The sequence below is a fragment of the Phyllostomus discolor genome, chromosome 14 (assembly GCF_004126475.2).
Source record: "Phyllostomus discolor isolate MPI-MPIP mPhyDis1 chromosome 14, mPhyDis1.pri.v3, whole genome shotgun sequence".
Taxonomy (NCBI): Eukaryota; Metazoa; Chordata; class Mammalia; order Chiroptera; family Phyllostomidae; genus Phyllostomus; species Phyllostomus discolor.
This window is the reverse complement of record NC_040916.2, coordinates 5,149,605-5,163,901: the sequence shown is the minus strand read 5'-3', so window position 1 is coordinate 5,163,901 and position 14,297 is coordinate 5,149,605. Positions and strand designations below refer to the sequence as shown.

The window sequence follows — 14,297 nt, the reverse complement described above, 5'->3', positions numbered from 1 at the left end:
TTGGTTGCACGTCAGCTTTGGCGCATTTTCGGCTGGTTTGATTCATCCATTTTGAAGAGACGGGGGAGCGGGGGGTTCGTCTCATTACGGGTCTCTGAACCAAGGAGCGGCAGAGTTTGAGAAGCCAGCGGCTCGGGGTTCTGCGGTATCGGCCCCCTCGGCCGAAGTTGGGGGGGGTGGGGCGCCCAGCGCGCGGGGTGGGGGGGGTCTTGGTCTTTGGCTTCTCAACTCGGTCCTGATTCGACAGCGAACATGTCTCGGCCTGTCAGGTCAGTGCGGAGTCTGAGGCCTGGAGTGGGTTGGAGAGGTGGGTGCGGGGTGTATGGTGAAGGAGTGGGGGACTCAAGCCTAGAATCTGATGTCTCCGGTGCCTCTCGTGGCCTCCTTCCTTTCGGGGCCTGAGCGCGCCCTTGAGCGTTGGGGGCCTTGCTGGCGCGGGGGGTGGCGGCCGTGCGGCCATGCGCCCATGCGCGCTTCTCCCCGCCCCACTCCGCTGCAGGGCTCTGGACTGCTCGGCAGCCTCCCCCGCCCGCTGCACTGGAACGGGCGGGGTGTTCCCTGAACCGCCAGCGGCCGAAGGGGGAGGGGTGTGAAGTCTGTGTCGCTACTAGGCCCCACCTCCTCGGGGACAGCCCCTTGGAGCTCTCCTGGGGGAGGCAACAGCGGACCTGGGCTTGGGGCCCCTCGCCCTTAAGTGAGGAGTGGAGACACCCGTATTGCCCCTTCCCCCACTGCCTGCGTGGGAGGTTGAAGGGTGGGGGAGACTCAACTCTCTCCAGCGGACCGGGTGTTCTACACCAAGGAGGAGGGCAGTACTGGTACAGGGCCCCGCCTCCGTCCTCCGGGTTACCCCGGGGCCCCGCCTCCCACAACGGGGGTGTGGGCGGGGCTGGTCTTTTCCCACTCTGGCAAAAGAGTTCAGAACGGGCCCTGGGAAATGATGACTGTTGCTTCTCACCCACCTCGGAATTCTGAGGGTCTCAAAGCTCCCGAGTTCGCCCATTTCCCTGATCTTCCTAGGGAAGATGTCCTTCCTCCGGGAGATGCGGGTTAACAGCACGACCCATATCTCCTGTGGTTCTCGTTCCCCAGAGCTCTCTACTCACCCAGAGTGCACGTCTTGATGTTTTTGTAACCCTCTCTTTACCCTGAATAACTTCAATAATAAAGGGGTTAGGTTTAGTAAATCGTTAGACTTTATTCGGAGAATTTCAACAAGTTTGCTGTTATCCCGCGGACGGTGGAATCGCCCTTTGCCGTCCTCCTGGCTATTGTATGGAATGTGCCGTTTATGGAGGGGTGTGGCTTAAGTCAATCTGTTGAGGCCTTTAGGAGAGCATTTGCAAATAAATACTACTTTTCACGTGATGTCTGACGTTTTCGATGTAAGGAAGTGGCTATGTAGTGTTTTACTAGATAAATAGGTAAAGGTTTAGTTTTAAAATGTTAACAGTTGTTTCCCCTTCATTCCAAGTTTTGTGAGAAACGGAAGTATTTTGGCCTAGATCTCTAAAGGGAGGTTTGGAACCCGTTCTGTTCCCGACTAGACCATCGGTCTCCAGCTGGTGGTGGTGTAGAACCACACACCCTGTGCTCAGGGTGGGCATGTGGAGAACTCTAACTACCTCGCTGCTTCTCTGCCTTCTTAGTTCAACATGCATCTCTGATTACTCACCATCGCCTCCAGGAGGAGTTTTGCTGACTTTTGGGCAGGGAGTCTGAACAGATAATTTCAGGTTACAGTATGCATCCCTCCCCTGCCCTTAAAAATTGACTGAGGTATCCCATCAATTTTTGTAGAATGTTTTGTTTAGGATCAGGTGAAATAGACAATATCAAATATTTGTTTCATCTGGATTAGATCTCTGTCTTCTGGTGAAACTGGACTATCACTATTCTTGGCTTTTTAACTTAAGTTCATTAGGTTTTGATTATAACTTAAGTTCATTAGGTTTTGATTACTTTATTGTGACTTTTTTAAACTCACGCCTGAATTTTTGTTACCAGATTTAGATACTGCAACACGAATAGGACTTTATTTTGCTTGAAAACTGGATTTTTAATATCACCAGATGGAGACAAATATATTATTAAGCATGTTCTGTAAGATTTTTGGAGGCATTGGAATTTCTGCACTTTTTTCTTGCTCAGTATGTTGTTAAAAATGATTTTAACTTCATTTGCTCCTAATTGAAGAAGTTAATATATTGTTGGCTTTTTTGGTCACTTTCAAAAGATTAATTTCAAAGCAACTTGGTGTTTTATTATATATTTTAGTGATAAAGGCTCTTTGTAACTATTTTTAAGTCTTTAATACACTCATGACCAAAAAATAAAGCAGAAATAATTAAACTCGAGTTTGGTGGTTTGTTAAATTTTCAATTAAAAAAGTCCTCTTAGGGAAGTGCTTTTGTTTCAAGGTATAATAGAAGACCTATATGTACCTGAGGGCACTTAACAAAATAATGATCGACATTGATATCAGAATAATTAGCCTTGTTTTAAAAACAGGCCCTGGCTGATGTGACTCAGTAGTTGAGTGCCAGTCTGCCAACCAAAGGGTCGCAGGTTCGATTCCCAGTTAGGGCACATGCCTGGGTTTTGGGCCAGGTCCTCTGCAGGGGGTGTGTGAGAAGCAACCACACATTGATGTTTCTCTCCCTCTCCTTCTTCCTCCTGTCCCTTGTTTATAAATAAATAAAATCTTTTAAAAATTATTTTGGTGCATAATAGTATCAGCACATCTTGTTTTGGAGTATGTTTCTTTCCTTAGGCCTGGTTTTTTGTTTTTTGTGTTTTTTTTAAGATTTTACTTATTTATTTTTAGAGAGGGAAGGGAGGGAGATAGAGAGAAATATCAATGTGCGATTGCTGGGGGTCCTGGCCTGCATCTCAGGCATGTACCCTGACTGGGAATCGAACCTGCAACACTTTGGTTTGCAGCCCGAGCTCAATCCACTGAGCTACGCCAGCCAGGGCAGGCCTGTTTTTTATGGTTTTCAGAATAGTGTAAATATTACTCACTTTCATTTTAATATTAATCTAAGCATTTAAAGATTTAGAAATGTACTAGTGGCTACTTGACACCAGTTTCCAAATGAAGGGAATAAGCTACAATAGATGTGTATAACATAAGAGTATTGTTATCCTTACCTTTGATGTATTTGAGTCATTGTATATAAATGAGGGCTCAAATATTTCAGGCCTTGAATTAAAATTTATAGCATGAAATTAGTCTTGGAGCTAGAAAGAAATTTAGACAGATTCATTTTTCAAGGGACTTCATGGGGATCTGACAAATGAATTGCCTTGCATCACGCTGGTAGATGCCAGCCTGGGTCTAGAACCCAGATTTCCCATGCAGTCTTGCTCATCCTCACTCTCCCCCTTTCTGCACAATAATCACTTTACCTTCTGCCTGATAAGTATTGATGTTATTGTACTGTATGGAACTTCTAACTTTTCAAAGTGCTTTCATTACTCATCTTCGTGAAGAAGGAGGAAGAATGCTTTTATTTGTAAGAGGTGAGAAAGTTCAGAGAGATTTACTGACTTGTCCAGACTAGAATCCAGGTTTCTTGAAATTAAGCTTTGTATATTTTCCAGAGATCCTCTTCTCCCTTATAGCGTTGTGTGGTGTTTTTTTGGGGGTTTTTTTTTTGTTTTGTTTTGTTTTTTAAGATTTCCAGAGAGGGAAGGGTGGGAGGGAGAGGGGGAGAGAGAGACAGAGACATCAATATGCCGTTGTGGGGGGCCATGGCCTGCAACCCAGGCATGTGTCCTGACTGGGAATTGAACCTGCGATGCTTTGATTCGCAGGCCACACTCAACCCACTGAGCTATGCCAGCCAGGGCTTGCATCAAGTGTTCTTGATAACTTGCCTTTTATTTAGTATTTGAGATTGCAAATACTAAACACTAAAATTAACATTAAAAGTTTATATGAGAAAGCATAGGCCCTTGCAGTTTGATATAAAATTACTTTTATTTTTGTCATGTTTATAATTGAGTTGAGAATTAACAGCTTTCCCAAGATTCCAGATTACTTTCTTTCCCAGGAGAATTTTGTTTGAGATGTGTCTAGATTCTAAAAATTGATATTCTCTCTTATTGGAAAGTTAGTTTCAAAAAATCTTCAGTTAAAGGGAAAACTTGGAAACCTGAAAATTCCTGATAGCTTGGGATTTATGATAACAACTGTGCACAGGAAGACAAAAAATGAGTATTCTAGTAAATGTGGTTAAGTTGAAACTGGTGTTTTAAGTCTTGTATTCTTTACTTCAGGTTGGGGAGAGCAGCTGTTAACCTTGGGTCTGTACTTTTTATTACTTACTTGTCACTTTCCTCTAAAAAGACATAAACTCTTCTGTAGACTTTACCTTCAAAGATAACTCACATAACTTGCAAACCCTAAATAATGGGGGAAGTTAATTTTATAACATCGCTTTAAGTGGTCAACATTTGCTAACGTCATTAATAAAGCTGAAAATTGTAATCCAGTGCTTAAAGTGTAGTTTTTAGAGTAGTTTAATAAACTACTGGATAATAAATTGGATAATTAATAAACTGGATAATAGTCGCTTTGCTAGATGCTTTCATTTTGTCTTGTTTTATCCTTATTACAACCATATAAGATAGGATTTTTTTAAATTCCTACAAAACAGATGATGAAATAAGCTGAAAGAGTACATTACCTGAAGTCATAGAAGTACTAAAGAAGAGCCAGAATTTGAACCCCATTTTCTAAATACAAACCTGGAGTTCTTTCCATGTGCCAGTCTTTCCTTCCTAGTGTTTGGCATAAAGATGGTCAGATTTTTTTTATTTAGTAATCTTTTCAGTGGCAAATGCATGTGACATACCTAGGTTTTTTGTTCTATATAGAAAATATTTTAGGGAAAATGTGGCCCAAATATTTTAAAGAGTTTTGTTCAACTCAGTATTTCAAAGTCTTTTCTAATTAAAAAGAGGTATTTTTAAATTAGAAGTATTTTTTTAAAAAACTAGAAAGAGAGCCCTGGCTGGTGTAGCTCAGTGGATGAGCGTGGGCTGCAAACCAAAGCATCACAGGTTCAATTCCCAGTCAGGGCACATGCCTGGGTTGCAGGCCACGGCCCCCAGCAACCGCACATTGATGTTTCTCTCTCTCTCTCTCTCTCTCTCTCTCTCTCTCTCTCTCTCTTTCTCCCTCTCTTCCCTCTCTAAAAATAAATAAATAAAATCTTAAAAAAAAAACTAGAAAGAACTTCAGAAATTAAGTCCAGTTCCTTTAATTTTTTTTAAAGTAACTCTAAAAGTTACTGTTGATGACTTTGAAGCCAAAGGAATTAAAGTGTATAGTAGCAAAGTCAGATTTAGACGGCATAAATTTTAGCTATATTCCTTTTTACTAGATTTATATTTACTGATATTTGTTTACACGTAGAACATATTACAACTAAATAACCCCTCATTTGAAGCCATTGGGGCCATATGCATTTGGAAGTTCAAATTTTTGTAAAAGTTGTACAAAGGTGGCAGCATGTTTATACCATATTACGTCATCACCAGGGAGGCATTCCTGCCAAACATGTTACTGTGTCTGTAGTAAAACTTAGGGATTTTCACACATACACAAAACTAAGAAGCCCCTTATTGTTGAGGTCAAGTCAGGTTTACCATTTTACAAGTTATGAAAAAAAAGTTAGGTTTTCAGAACTTTATGAGTTTGTAAATTGTGCCTCATAAATTTGGACCTTTAACAAAAGTTCCTTTTGCAACCTTCAGTGTTAGAAAAAAATAAAATTTTGTTGACACTCAGTGTGGCCATCACTTACTAAGCAACTCTTTGTACGAAAATATTCTGCCAGGTACTTTACACATATTTCAAAATTTTGAAACAACTGTTCGAGCAAGGTATATTTTATCCCGGTTTCATGTGTGAGGTCACTGAGGCTTGGCTAAGTAACAGTTCACCTAACTATTAACAGGCGAAGCAGGAATTCAAATCCAGGGGTGGCCAGTCCAAACCAGGATGACCTTTCCTGTGACACTGCCATGAGGCGTTACTCTGTCTCATGTCAGTACTACACTTACTTGTCTCTGTAGGGGGTTACAATTCATGATAGGACTTTTGTGGGAGGAGCCAGCCTAAAAGTGCGCTTAGGGGTGGGGGAATGGAGAAAAGGACGATTTCAAAAAAATTGTTTTTAGAGAGGATAAGGGAGGGAGAAAGAGAGAGAGAAACGTGCAAGAAGAACGTCGATCCGTTACCTCTCACACACCTCCAAACGGGGACCTGGCCCACAATCCAGGCACGTACCCTGACCTGGAATCAAGCTGGCGACTTTTCAGTTCGCGGTTAACACCCTACCCGCTGAGCCACACCAGTCAGGGCTAGTTTGTTTTTTTTTTTAACCATACGTGGAGATATGTTTTACTGGTGTTTAGAGAGAGAAACAGTGATGGCTTGCTTCTAGTACGCACCAGGAGTGGGGATCAAACCTGCAACTATATTGGTACACAGGCCGATGCTCCAATCAACTGAACCACCCGGCCAAGGCAAAAGGACAATTTTGGGAAGGAATAGGAGACTATGTGAAAGGATTAAAGAAAGATTTACCTAAACGTAGAGATAAAAGTGAAGTGTAGTGTGACGCTTCGTGGGAAGTGTGAATGTTAAATAAGTGGCGTTGCTCTAAGAGTGCATTTTGTAGTTCAAGGCCATTTCCCCATGACTGAAGTGAGTGAAAAGATTCCAAACCCACCTAAAGGACACTGCTGGAAAATTAGTGGATTCCATTTACACATAAGTATAGACACAAAAAGATCAAACAGTATTAGATAACTGAATCCAGTGTGTATTAAAGTATATATGATTAATTAGGATTTGTCCAAGGAACAAAACTTCAAATCTATTACTGATTACATCATACTAAAAATACTAATAACTAAAAGAGAAAAACCATGGCGTTTTAAAAGGTTCAACACCTAGAGCACTCGTAATGATAAAGGTACCTTACCTTTAGGTGGAAATTGTGATTAAAAATGGAGTTGATTGAACTGACAAAAATTACAAGCTCTAAGGTCAGTTGGCATTTTTAGTGTTTCAAATCAATTAGCTATGAAACTTGTGGGAAGTAACCTGGCACAGCTGAAGAAACCCAGGTCTCTGGCGAATTGAGTCCCAGCCTCTGCAGAGGTTTATGTAATGGAGAGGGGGGACTCCATTTGAATAGTAGTACCTTGCATTTATAAAGCATTTCATAATTTTCAAGCTTTGTCTTACAGGTTTCCTTCAGCTCTAAAAAGAAATTACTACAGAGAAAGTTATCTTGAATAAAGGGAGATCGGTTCTTTTCATATATTCATTTGTGTATTTGGTACCCGCCCCCCACCCCAGAAATATAAACCAAGGCCACTAAACTGTAACTCAAGGACACCATCCATCCACATTGTAGTCCACACGAATGGTGCCCCTCTAGAGCTAACAAGATTTAGCGTCTGCACAGCCCAATAGATTACATTACAAACTTGGTTTCTTGAACTTAATAACAATGAAGTTACTGAGCATGCCGTGAAGTGTCACTTCTATTTACATTTTTACAATTCTTAGCTGCATTTGCTCTCTTTCCAGAGCATAACTTTGCCTTTCTCACTCCTAAACTCCAAGGGCCCTTCTTTTGCTTCTGTAACTTGTTTCCTGAGCCTGTGCAGCCCAGCTGGCTCACTTCTGTTACCTCCTTAACTTTCTAAATGGCCATCTTGTAATTTGAAAAAGAAGTAAATATAAATTCTTAACTGTAAAGACATTAGTGTGACTCATTAGATGAAGAAGTATCTTCTTGGATTGAGGCTAGAGATAAGTCTTAATTTAGGAGACTGTCATATTGTACACAGTAGGAGAAAACACCACAGGACCACTTTGATCAAAGTAGGACATCCCTTTGTTCTGTCTTAAAAAGTGTGTTACTGCCCAGGCTGTTGTGGCTCAGTGGATTGAGTGCTAGCCTGCAAACCAAAGGGTCACCAGTTCGATTCCCAATCAGGGCACATGCCTGAGTTACAGGCCAGGTACTCAGTTGGCCAGTTGGTGGTGTGTGAGAGGCAAACCAATAGATGTATCTTGCACATTGATGTTTCTCTCCTTCCCCTCCCCCTCTAAAAGCAAATAAAAATCTTTAAAATTGTTGAAAACAGTTGTCAATAGGCTTCGTATTTTTTTAAAAGAAAAATGTTACTATCTACATTCAAAGAAGTGGAACTGATTGTTTAAAGAATTGCATTACCATATTTTTATTAAGATTTCACTTATTTTTAGACAGGGGAAGGGAGGGAGAGAAACAATGTGTGGTTGCCTCATGCACCCCCAGCTGGGGACCTGGCCTGCAACCCAGGCATGTGCCCTGACCGGGAATCAAACTGGCGACCTTTTGGTTCGCAGACCAGTGTTCAATCCACTGAGCCACAACAGCCAGGGCACCATATTCTTAAATAATTACTATATAAATAGCCATTAACTATAGGTCTTTGAAATACTTAAATGAAGATATCCTAGACTGGCAAAAAGTGTCTCAACTGGATATAATGTTTTCGGGTGCTTCTTAGTGCATATCTACTTTTTGAATTGTGCACCTGTTCAGTTACCTGCTTGCTAGGCAAGCGTCAGGGAGATTTCATCTGTCAAGAAAAAAAATGACCTAGAAGATGAACTACTTGAGAAACTGAAAATCGGCTTGACTGAGAAGTAAAAACAACCCTGCTTTTTCATTGGGCTGGGATAACAGAGCTGTCTGAATTCCACAGACATGCTGCATCTGTAAAGATTTATAATGAGTGTCTAAAATCAGAGACTATCAGAAACTTTGCTGCTTGAAATTATTTCTGTAAGAATGAAACATCGCACTTTTGTAGGAAGTACTAAATACTTTTGACAGGTTCAATTTACAACTTCAGAGCTCCCGAGGAGGGATTGCTGTACACAAATTCCACACTTACTTTAACTTTGCCAAGAAATAGGATGAGAAGAGATCCACTTTGCAGTCCAGACTTCATGTTGACCTTTTAGAGTCCTGTTGTCCTGTTGAGCCTAGCAAGGCACTGTCGCAATTAAATTTCACCTACATCGTACCCTTCCCCAAATCCTGTTAATTTTCCTGTTGGTGGGATGCTCCACACTGAGTAATTCGTTGTAATGAGTCGATAAACTTGACTTTGAAGAGCTACAGATTTGTCCTCGGCGATGGAGTTAAGACAGTTTGGGAAGATTCCACCAGAGCTTTAGGACTCTGTACTGCAGGCAGGGCTCTACTTGGTAATGCGGACATCTGAGACCTCTTCAGTTTCATCTGCTTGAGGTTTCTCTATCCCTAATTGCATACAGTTTGCACTAAACCTCTGGGCAAAAATCGAGCCCATTTTATTTATCTAATACTTTATTTTATATTCAAATTTGTGTGTGACTTTTTTTTAGATTTTGTTATTTTTAGAGAGGGGGGAAGAGAAGGAGAAAGAAGGGAAAAAACATCGATGTGAGATACATCCATTGGTTGCCTCTTGCACCCTCCTAACTGGGGACCTAGCCTGCAACCCAGGCTTGTGGTCTACTGGGAAGTGAACTGGCGACCTTTAGGTTAGCAGGCTGGCACTCAGTCCATTGAGCCATACCAATGAGGGCTGTGTATGAATACACAGGGCTTTTAAGCAAAGTGTTTTCCTATATGGAAAGAACATGAATGTTTTAGGAATAAGGAGTGCCTATCATACATATTCATCCTGATGAGAAAGCACTAGCATGATTTTTTTTTTTAAAGATTTAGTAGAGGATTGGGACAGCCTAGTAACAGATGTGCCTGGCTGATCAGAACTCCTTCACTGTGCTCCCGTTTTGCAGAAATTAGTAATGAAAAACTTTTAGGAGTTCTTTCCTATAACCTTTTTTTTTTTTTTGCTTGCTTTACTTTTTGCTTATATCTTGTGACTCTTTTTTAAATGTTATGTTTAATTATAACAATGATATAAGATGCAGTGGAAGCAATATATCTTAGCTGAAAGGAACTTGAAGCTCAAAATAAATGAAGCATTTATGAGAAATTACCCTGAATTGAGTTCAGGTATCCTGGCTTCTATGAATATTCTTTTATTCTGAAAAGATTTTGCATATGAATAATCTTTGAAGGAGAGAAGAATGGAGAAAGGGAAATGTCCTAAGATTCAAAGGGAGGAAAATAGTTAATATGCAGAAACTTTTTAAAGGTTTTTTATTTTATTTATTTTTAGAGAGAGGGGAAGGGAAGGAGAAAGTGGGAGAGAAATATCAATGTGTGGTTGCTTCTCATGTGGCCCCCACTGGGGACTTGGCCTGCAACCCAGGCATGTGCCCTGACTGGGAATTGAACCCACGACCTTTTGGTCTGTGGCTCAAGCGCAGTCCACTGAGCTACACCAGCCAGGGCAATATGCAGAAACTTTAATGGCATCAGTTCTATAGAATAGTTAGATTTGTGCGAATGTTTAGGAAGATTTGGGAGGCAGCAAGTACTGACAGTGCCCTGTAAGCGTGTGGAATTGGAAAATTGACTTCTAAAGTTTATTTGGAAAGTTACAGAAGTAGTAGAAATGAGCCAGCAAGGCTGCTGAGGCTCAGGAGACATTACAGAAGCAAAAGAAGGCCCTTGGAGCTTAGGAGAGAAAAAGGCGCAGGTGTGCTCCTGAGAGTGCATGCACTTCAGTGAGAATTTAGGTGAAGTATCTGGCACGTAGTTACTGCTATTGTAGTTATTACAAGTCAGCATGGAGTCACAAAAACGAGTCTCATAGATGGCTTTCAGGGATATCTCAAGCATTTGATTCAAATTTTGCTTTTATAAGATAATTTAGCGTGTTCCTTTAATGCAAGCTTTTCACAGCCTTAACGTGTAAGGAGGTGATAATATCTAAATTGATCTGACAAGGAAAGCTTGGAAAAATCCTGGTTTTTTACAGAACTCAGTTGTAATGAGGACTTTTTTAAGACATTTATGTTCTTAAAATTATTCTTTTAATTATCTGTGTTTATTTTTTGTGGTTCCTGGGGATATTTTGTTTGAATGAGAAAGATTTATTCCTAAAAGATTTAATTATTATTGATGTAAACCATCTTGAATTGCTCTTTAAAACATTTTTTAAGGATTTTTCTTTTTATTTTTATTTTTTTAAGATTTTATTTATTTATTTTTAGAGAGGGAAGGTAGGAAGATAGAGAGAGAGAGAAACATCAATGTGTGGTTGCTGGGGGTTATGGCCTGCAACCCAGGCATGTACCCTGGCTGGGAATCGAACCTGGGACACTTTGGTTCCCAGCCCAAGCTCAATCCACTGAGCTACATCAGCCAGGGCTTAAAACATTTATTATAATAAAAGAATTAGAATTAAAAACTTGGCCCTGGCTGGTGTGGCTCAGTGGATTGAGCACGAGCCTGCAAACCAAAAGGTCACTGGTTCGATTCCCAGTCAGGGTATATGCCTGGGTTGCAGGCCAGGTCCCCAGTAGGGGGCATGTGAGAGGCAACCACACACTGATGTTTCTCTCCCTCTCTTTTTCTCTCCCTTCCGCTCTCTCTCAAAATAAATAAAATCTTTTTAAAAAAAGAATTAAAACTGAGGTTTTTGTTCAGGAACTTCTTAAATGATTTTTAGAGACAAACACTGATTTTGTTCCACTTATTTATGAGTTGATTGGTTATCTTTTTAAAAAAGTTTTATTGAGTTTTAGAGAGAGGGAGAAAGGGAGAGAAACATCGAACCGGCGACCCTTTGGTCCGCAGGCAGGCATGTAAACCACTGAGCCACACCTGCCAGTGCCATTGGTTACTTCTTGGAGTGTGCCCTGACAGGGTGGGACCCGCCACCCTGGCGTTTTGAGTTGACGCTGTAACTAACCGAGAGCTACCAGGCCAGGGCCTCAACAGGAGTTTTGACAGAGCTTCACAGGAGGTCCTTGTGGGGAAGACGAAGAAATGGAGGTGGGATGAAAGTTCCCAGTGATGACTGCGCCTCAGTAGCCATACCCAGAGAAGGCTGGTTCATGGGTTGGCGTCTACCTGGACGCCTTCAAAGACCTTGTTCTTGGCCCGGGCCAATTAAGTGTGAAGATGATAGGAATTTGAGAAAGATACAAATGTTGAAGTATTGGTGTACAGAAACGTATTAGATTTTGGGAAAAGAGGTTTTAGTCATTGTAATATCCAGTCCATTGTGTGATGTAACAGCCCAAAAGGCAACTGAGATCTTGGACTGCTAAGTACGAATGGGGAGTAGAATAGGAAGAGGACAGTCATACTCGGATCTGCTCCCCTCCCCCACACGCCTTTTAAAACCGTGGTGTTGCCTTTAGATCAGGGCACTACTTCCTGGACTTGACTGAAACTGAGGTGGTGTGGAGGAGAGCCGCTAGGTTGTGAGGATGCTCGAAAATATGTCATGAGGAAGAGTTAAAAGGAACCCCAGTATTTAGCCCCTGCTCTGTGGGGGGCGGGTTAGACTTAGACCACGGTAGTCACGGTTAGTGAACTTTAGAGGCAGATTTCACCTCGTTGAGAACTGTTTCATTATTTGGAGTTTTCTTAGAATAGCCCGCCTTGGGAGATAGAAGAGATTCTCAGTCATTCCCTGTTGATAGGATAAATTTTGGGTAGGGCTGGATTAGAAAGGCCGAAGTCCAGCAGCCTATTACTGCAGTAGGCTACATATTATCATAATCATATCACTCTACCTCATACACACCAAACTTCGATAGGTTTTGTGCTTAAAGCTTGAAATAGTGATTAGTTGGGGGGGTGGATTGGGCTGTGGATCAATAACACTTTTTTTTGTGTGAAGAGATTTTGGAAATCTCTTTTTGCAATCCACTTTTTAGTCTAAAACAGTGGCTCTCAACCGTTTTTGATGACGTTCTAATAAATACATTTGACTTGGTAATTTGTACACATAAGTACACACACACCTGAAACAAGTTTCAGGAACTTAGTATTCAGGCACAGCTTTCTCTGATATTTTCAATTTTCTTTTTCTTTTAAAATGCAGGTTATATACCAGTAAATTGATATCAGGACTCATTAATGGGTTGAGACCTATAGATTAAAAAACATTTTTTAAGGGCCTCATTCATCTGATGAAATGATATTTTTACCACCTAGGCCTAGGTGATCTATGCTGGCTATTTTGGGTTTCTCAGAACTCAGATTTCAAATGTACTCTGCCTAATGAGAAACTTGTTATATTCTAGAAAATCAGCAAGGTGGTTTTGTTCTTCCCTGACCAGAACAATATAAATTATTCAGGATAAAAAGGTGTGATCAAGCTAAATAAAGTAGTAAATGTCTCTGATTTGCCTTGAGAAAATGGTTTTGTTTTCCTTAAGTGGTATAAAGTGTAGGGTTTTTAGAAGTTCTCCCTCACCTAGAGCTTGCTTGTTATCTTTCTCCCTATTTTGATGTGCAGGTTTATTATAAAGTAGAACTGGGTTATGTGATCTTAGTTGTTTTCTCATCCAGAAGCTGAGGAGTAAGATGAGATAGCCTCAAATGTGTGATTCCATCTCCGGTGTGATCCTTGACTCTTCAGAATGTTGGCTTTACATACCTCACTTTTCAGGAATATTATGTTTTGGTTTTAGACCTCTGCTGCTATAAGGAAGAAAAAGCATTTGGAGGGTACACTTACCAGTATTTAGTAGAAAGAAGTTGATGATTAGGAGTGGAAGGAAAAAAGCCTGTTGCTCTTGAACTGCTGGAGCGATCAGTGTTTGGTGCCCCCAGCACATCTTTTAGTGTTCTCTGGCTTCCCCTGTCCCTCTCTTTTAACTGATGTGGCAGTGGGGGCTTCTCACTTCAGCCCTCTGGCTATCACCTAGGAATTGGTTCATTGTGTGTGACCAAGGTACACTTAGAACATAAATGGTTTATATGCTTTTAAACTAAGAGTAGGCGCATAATTGAAGTTTTTGTTTCCCAATATTTTGTATTTAAACATTTGTTTTCCTTACAGGGTTCCTTTTTTTTAAGAGAGAGAGGGGAAGGGAGAAAGAGAAACATCAATTTGTTTGTCCACTTATTTGTGCATTCATTGGTTGGTTCTTGTGTCAGCCTGAACAGGCCAACGCTCTAACCAGCTGAGCTACTGGCCAAGGCACAATTTTCTATTCTAGTGCAAACTTTTAGACCTGTTTAGATGGAACTCCAGTTGATATGAGTGATAGAAATTGATCTGATTTGTATGGTGGCTTTAAAATAGCAACTACTGCTACTTTCTTTGGCCTTAATGGTAATCTGAAAATTTTA

General features: G+C 40.9%; 1 protein-coding gene across 2 annotated transcripts in view; it reads left to right on the top strand.

Moving 5' to 3' along the window:
* The window catches only part of NUCKS1 (nuclear casein kinase and cyclin dependent kinase substrate 1), a 31,559-nt gene continuing 17,262 nt past the window's right edge, over positions 1-14,297 (top strand). The window contains exon 1 of one of the 2 annotated variants that reach the window (XM_028530562.2): positions 1-269. In XM_028530562.2, coding sequence (XP_028386363.1) covers positions 253-269 — 17 coding nt within the window. In that variant the 5' untranslated portion in view covers positions 1-252. The remainder of the gene's footprint in view (positions 270-14,297) is intronic. The other variant, XM_028530563.2, reaches the window with a different exon arrangement.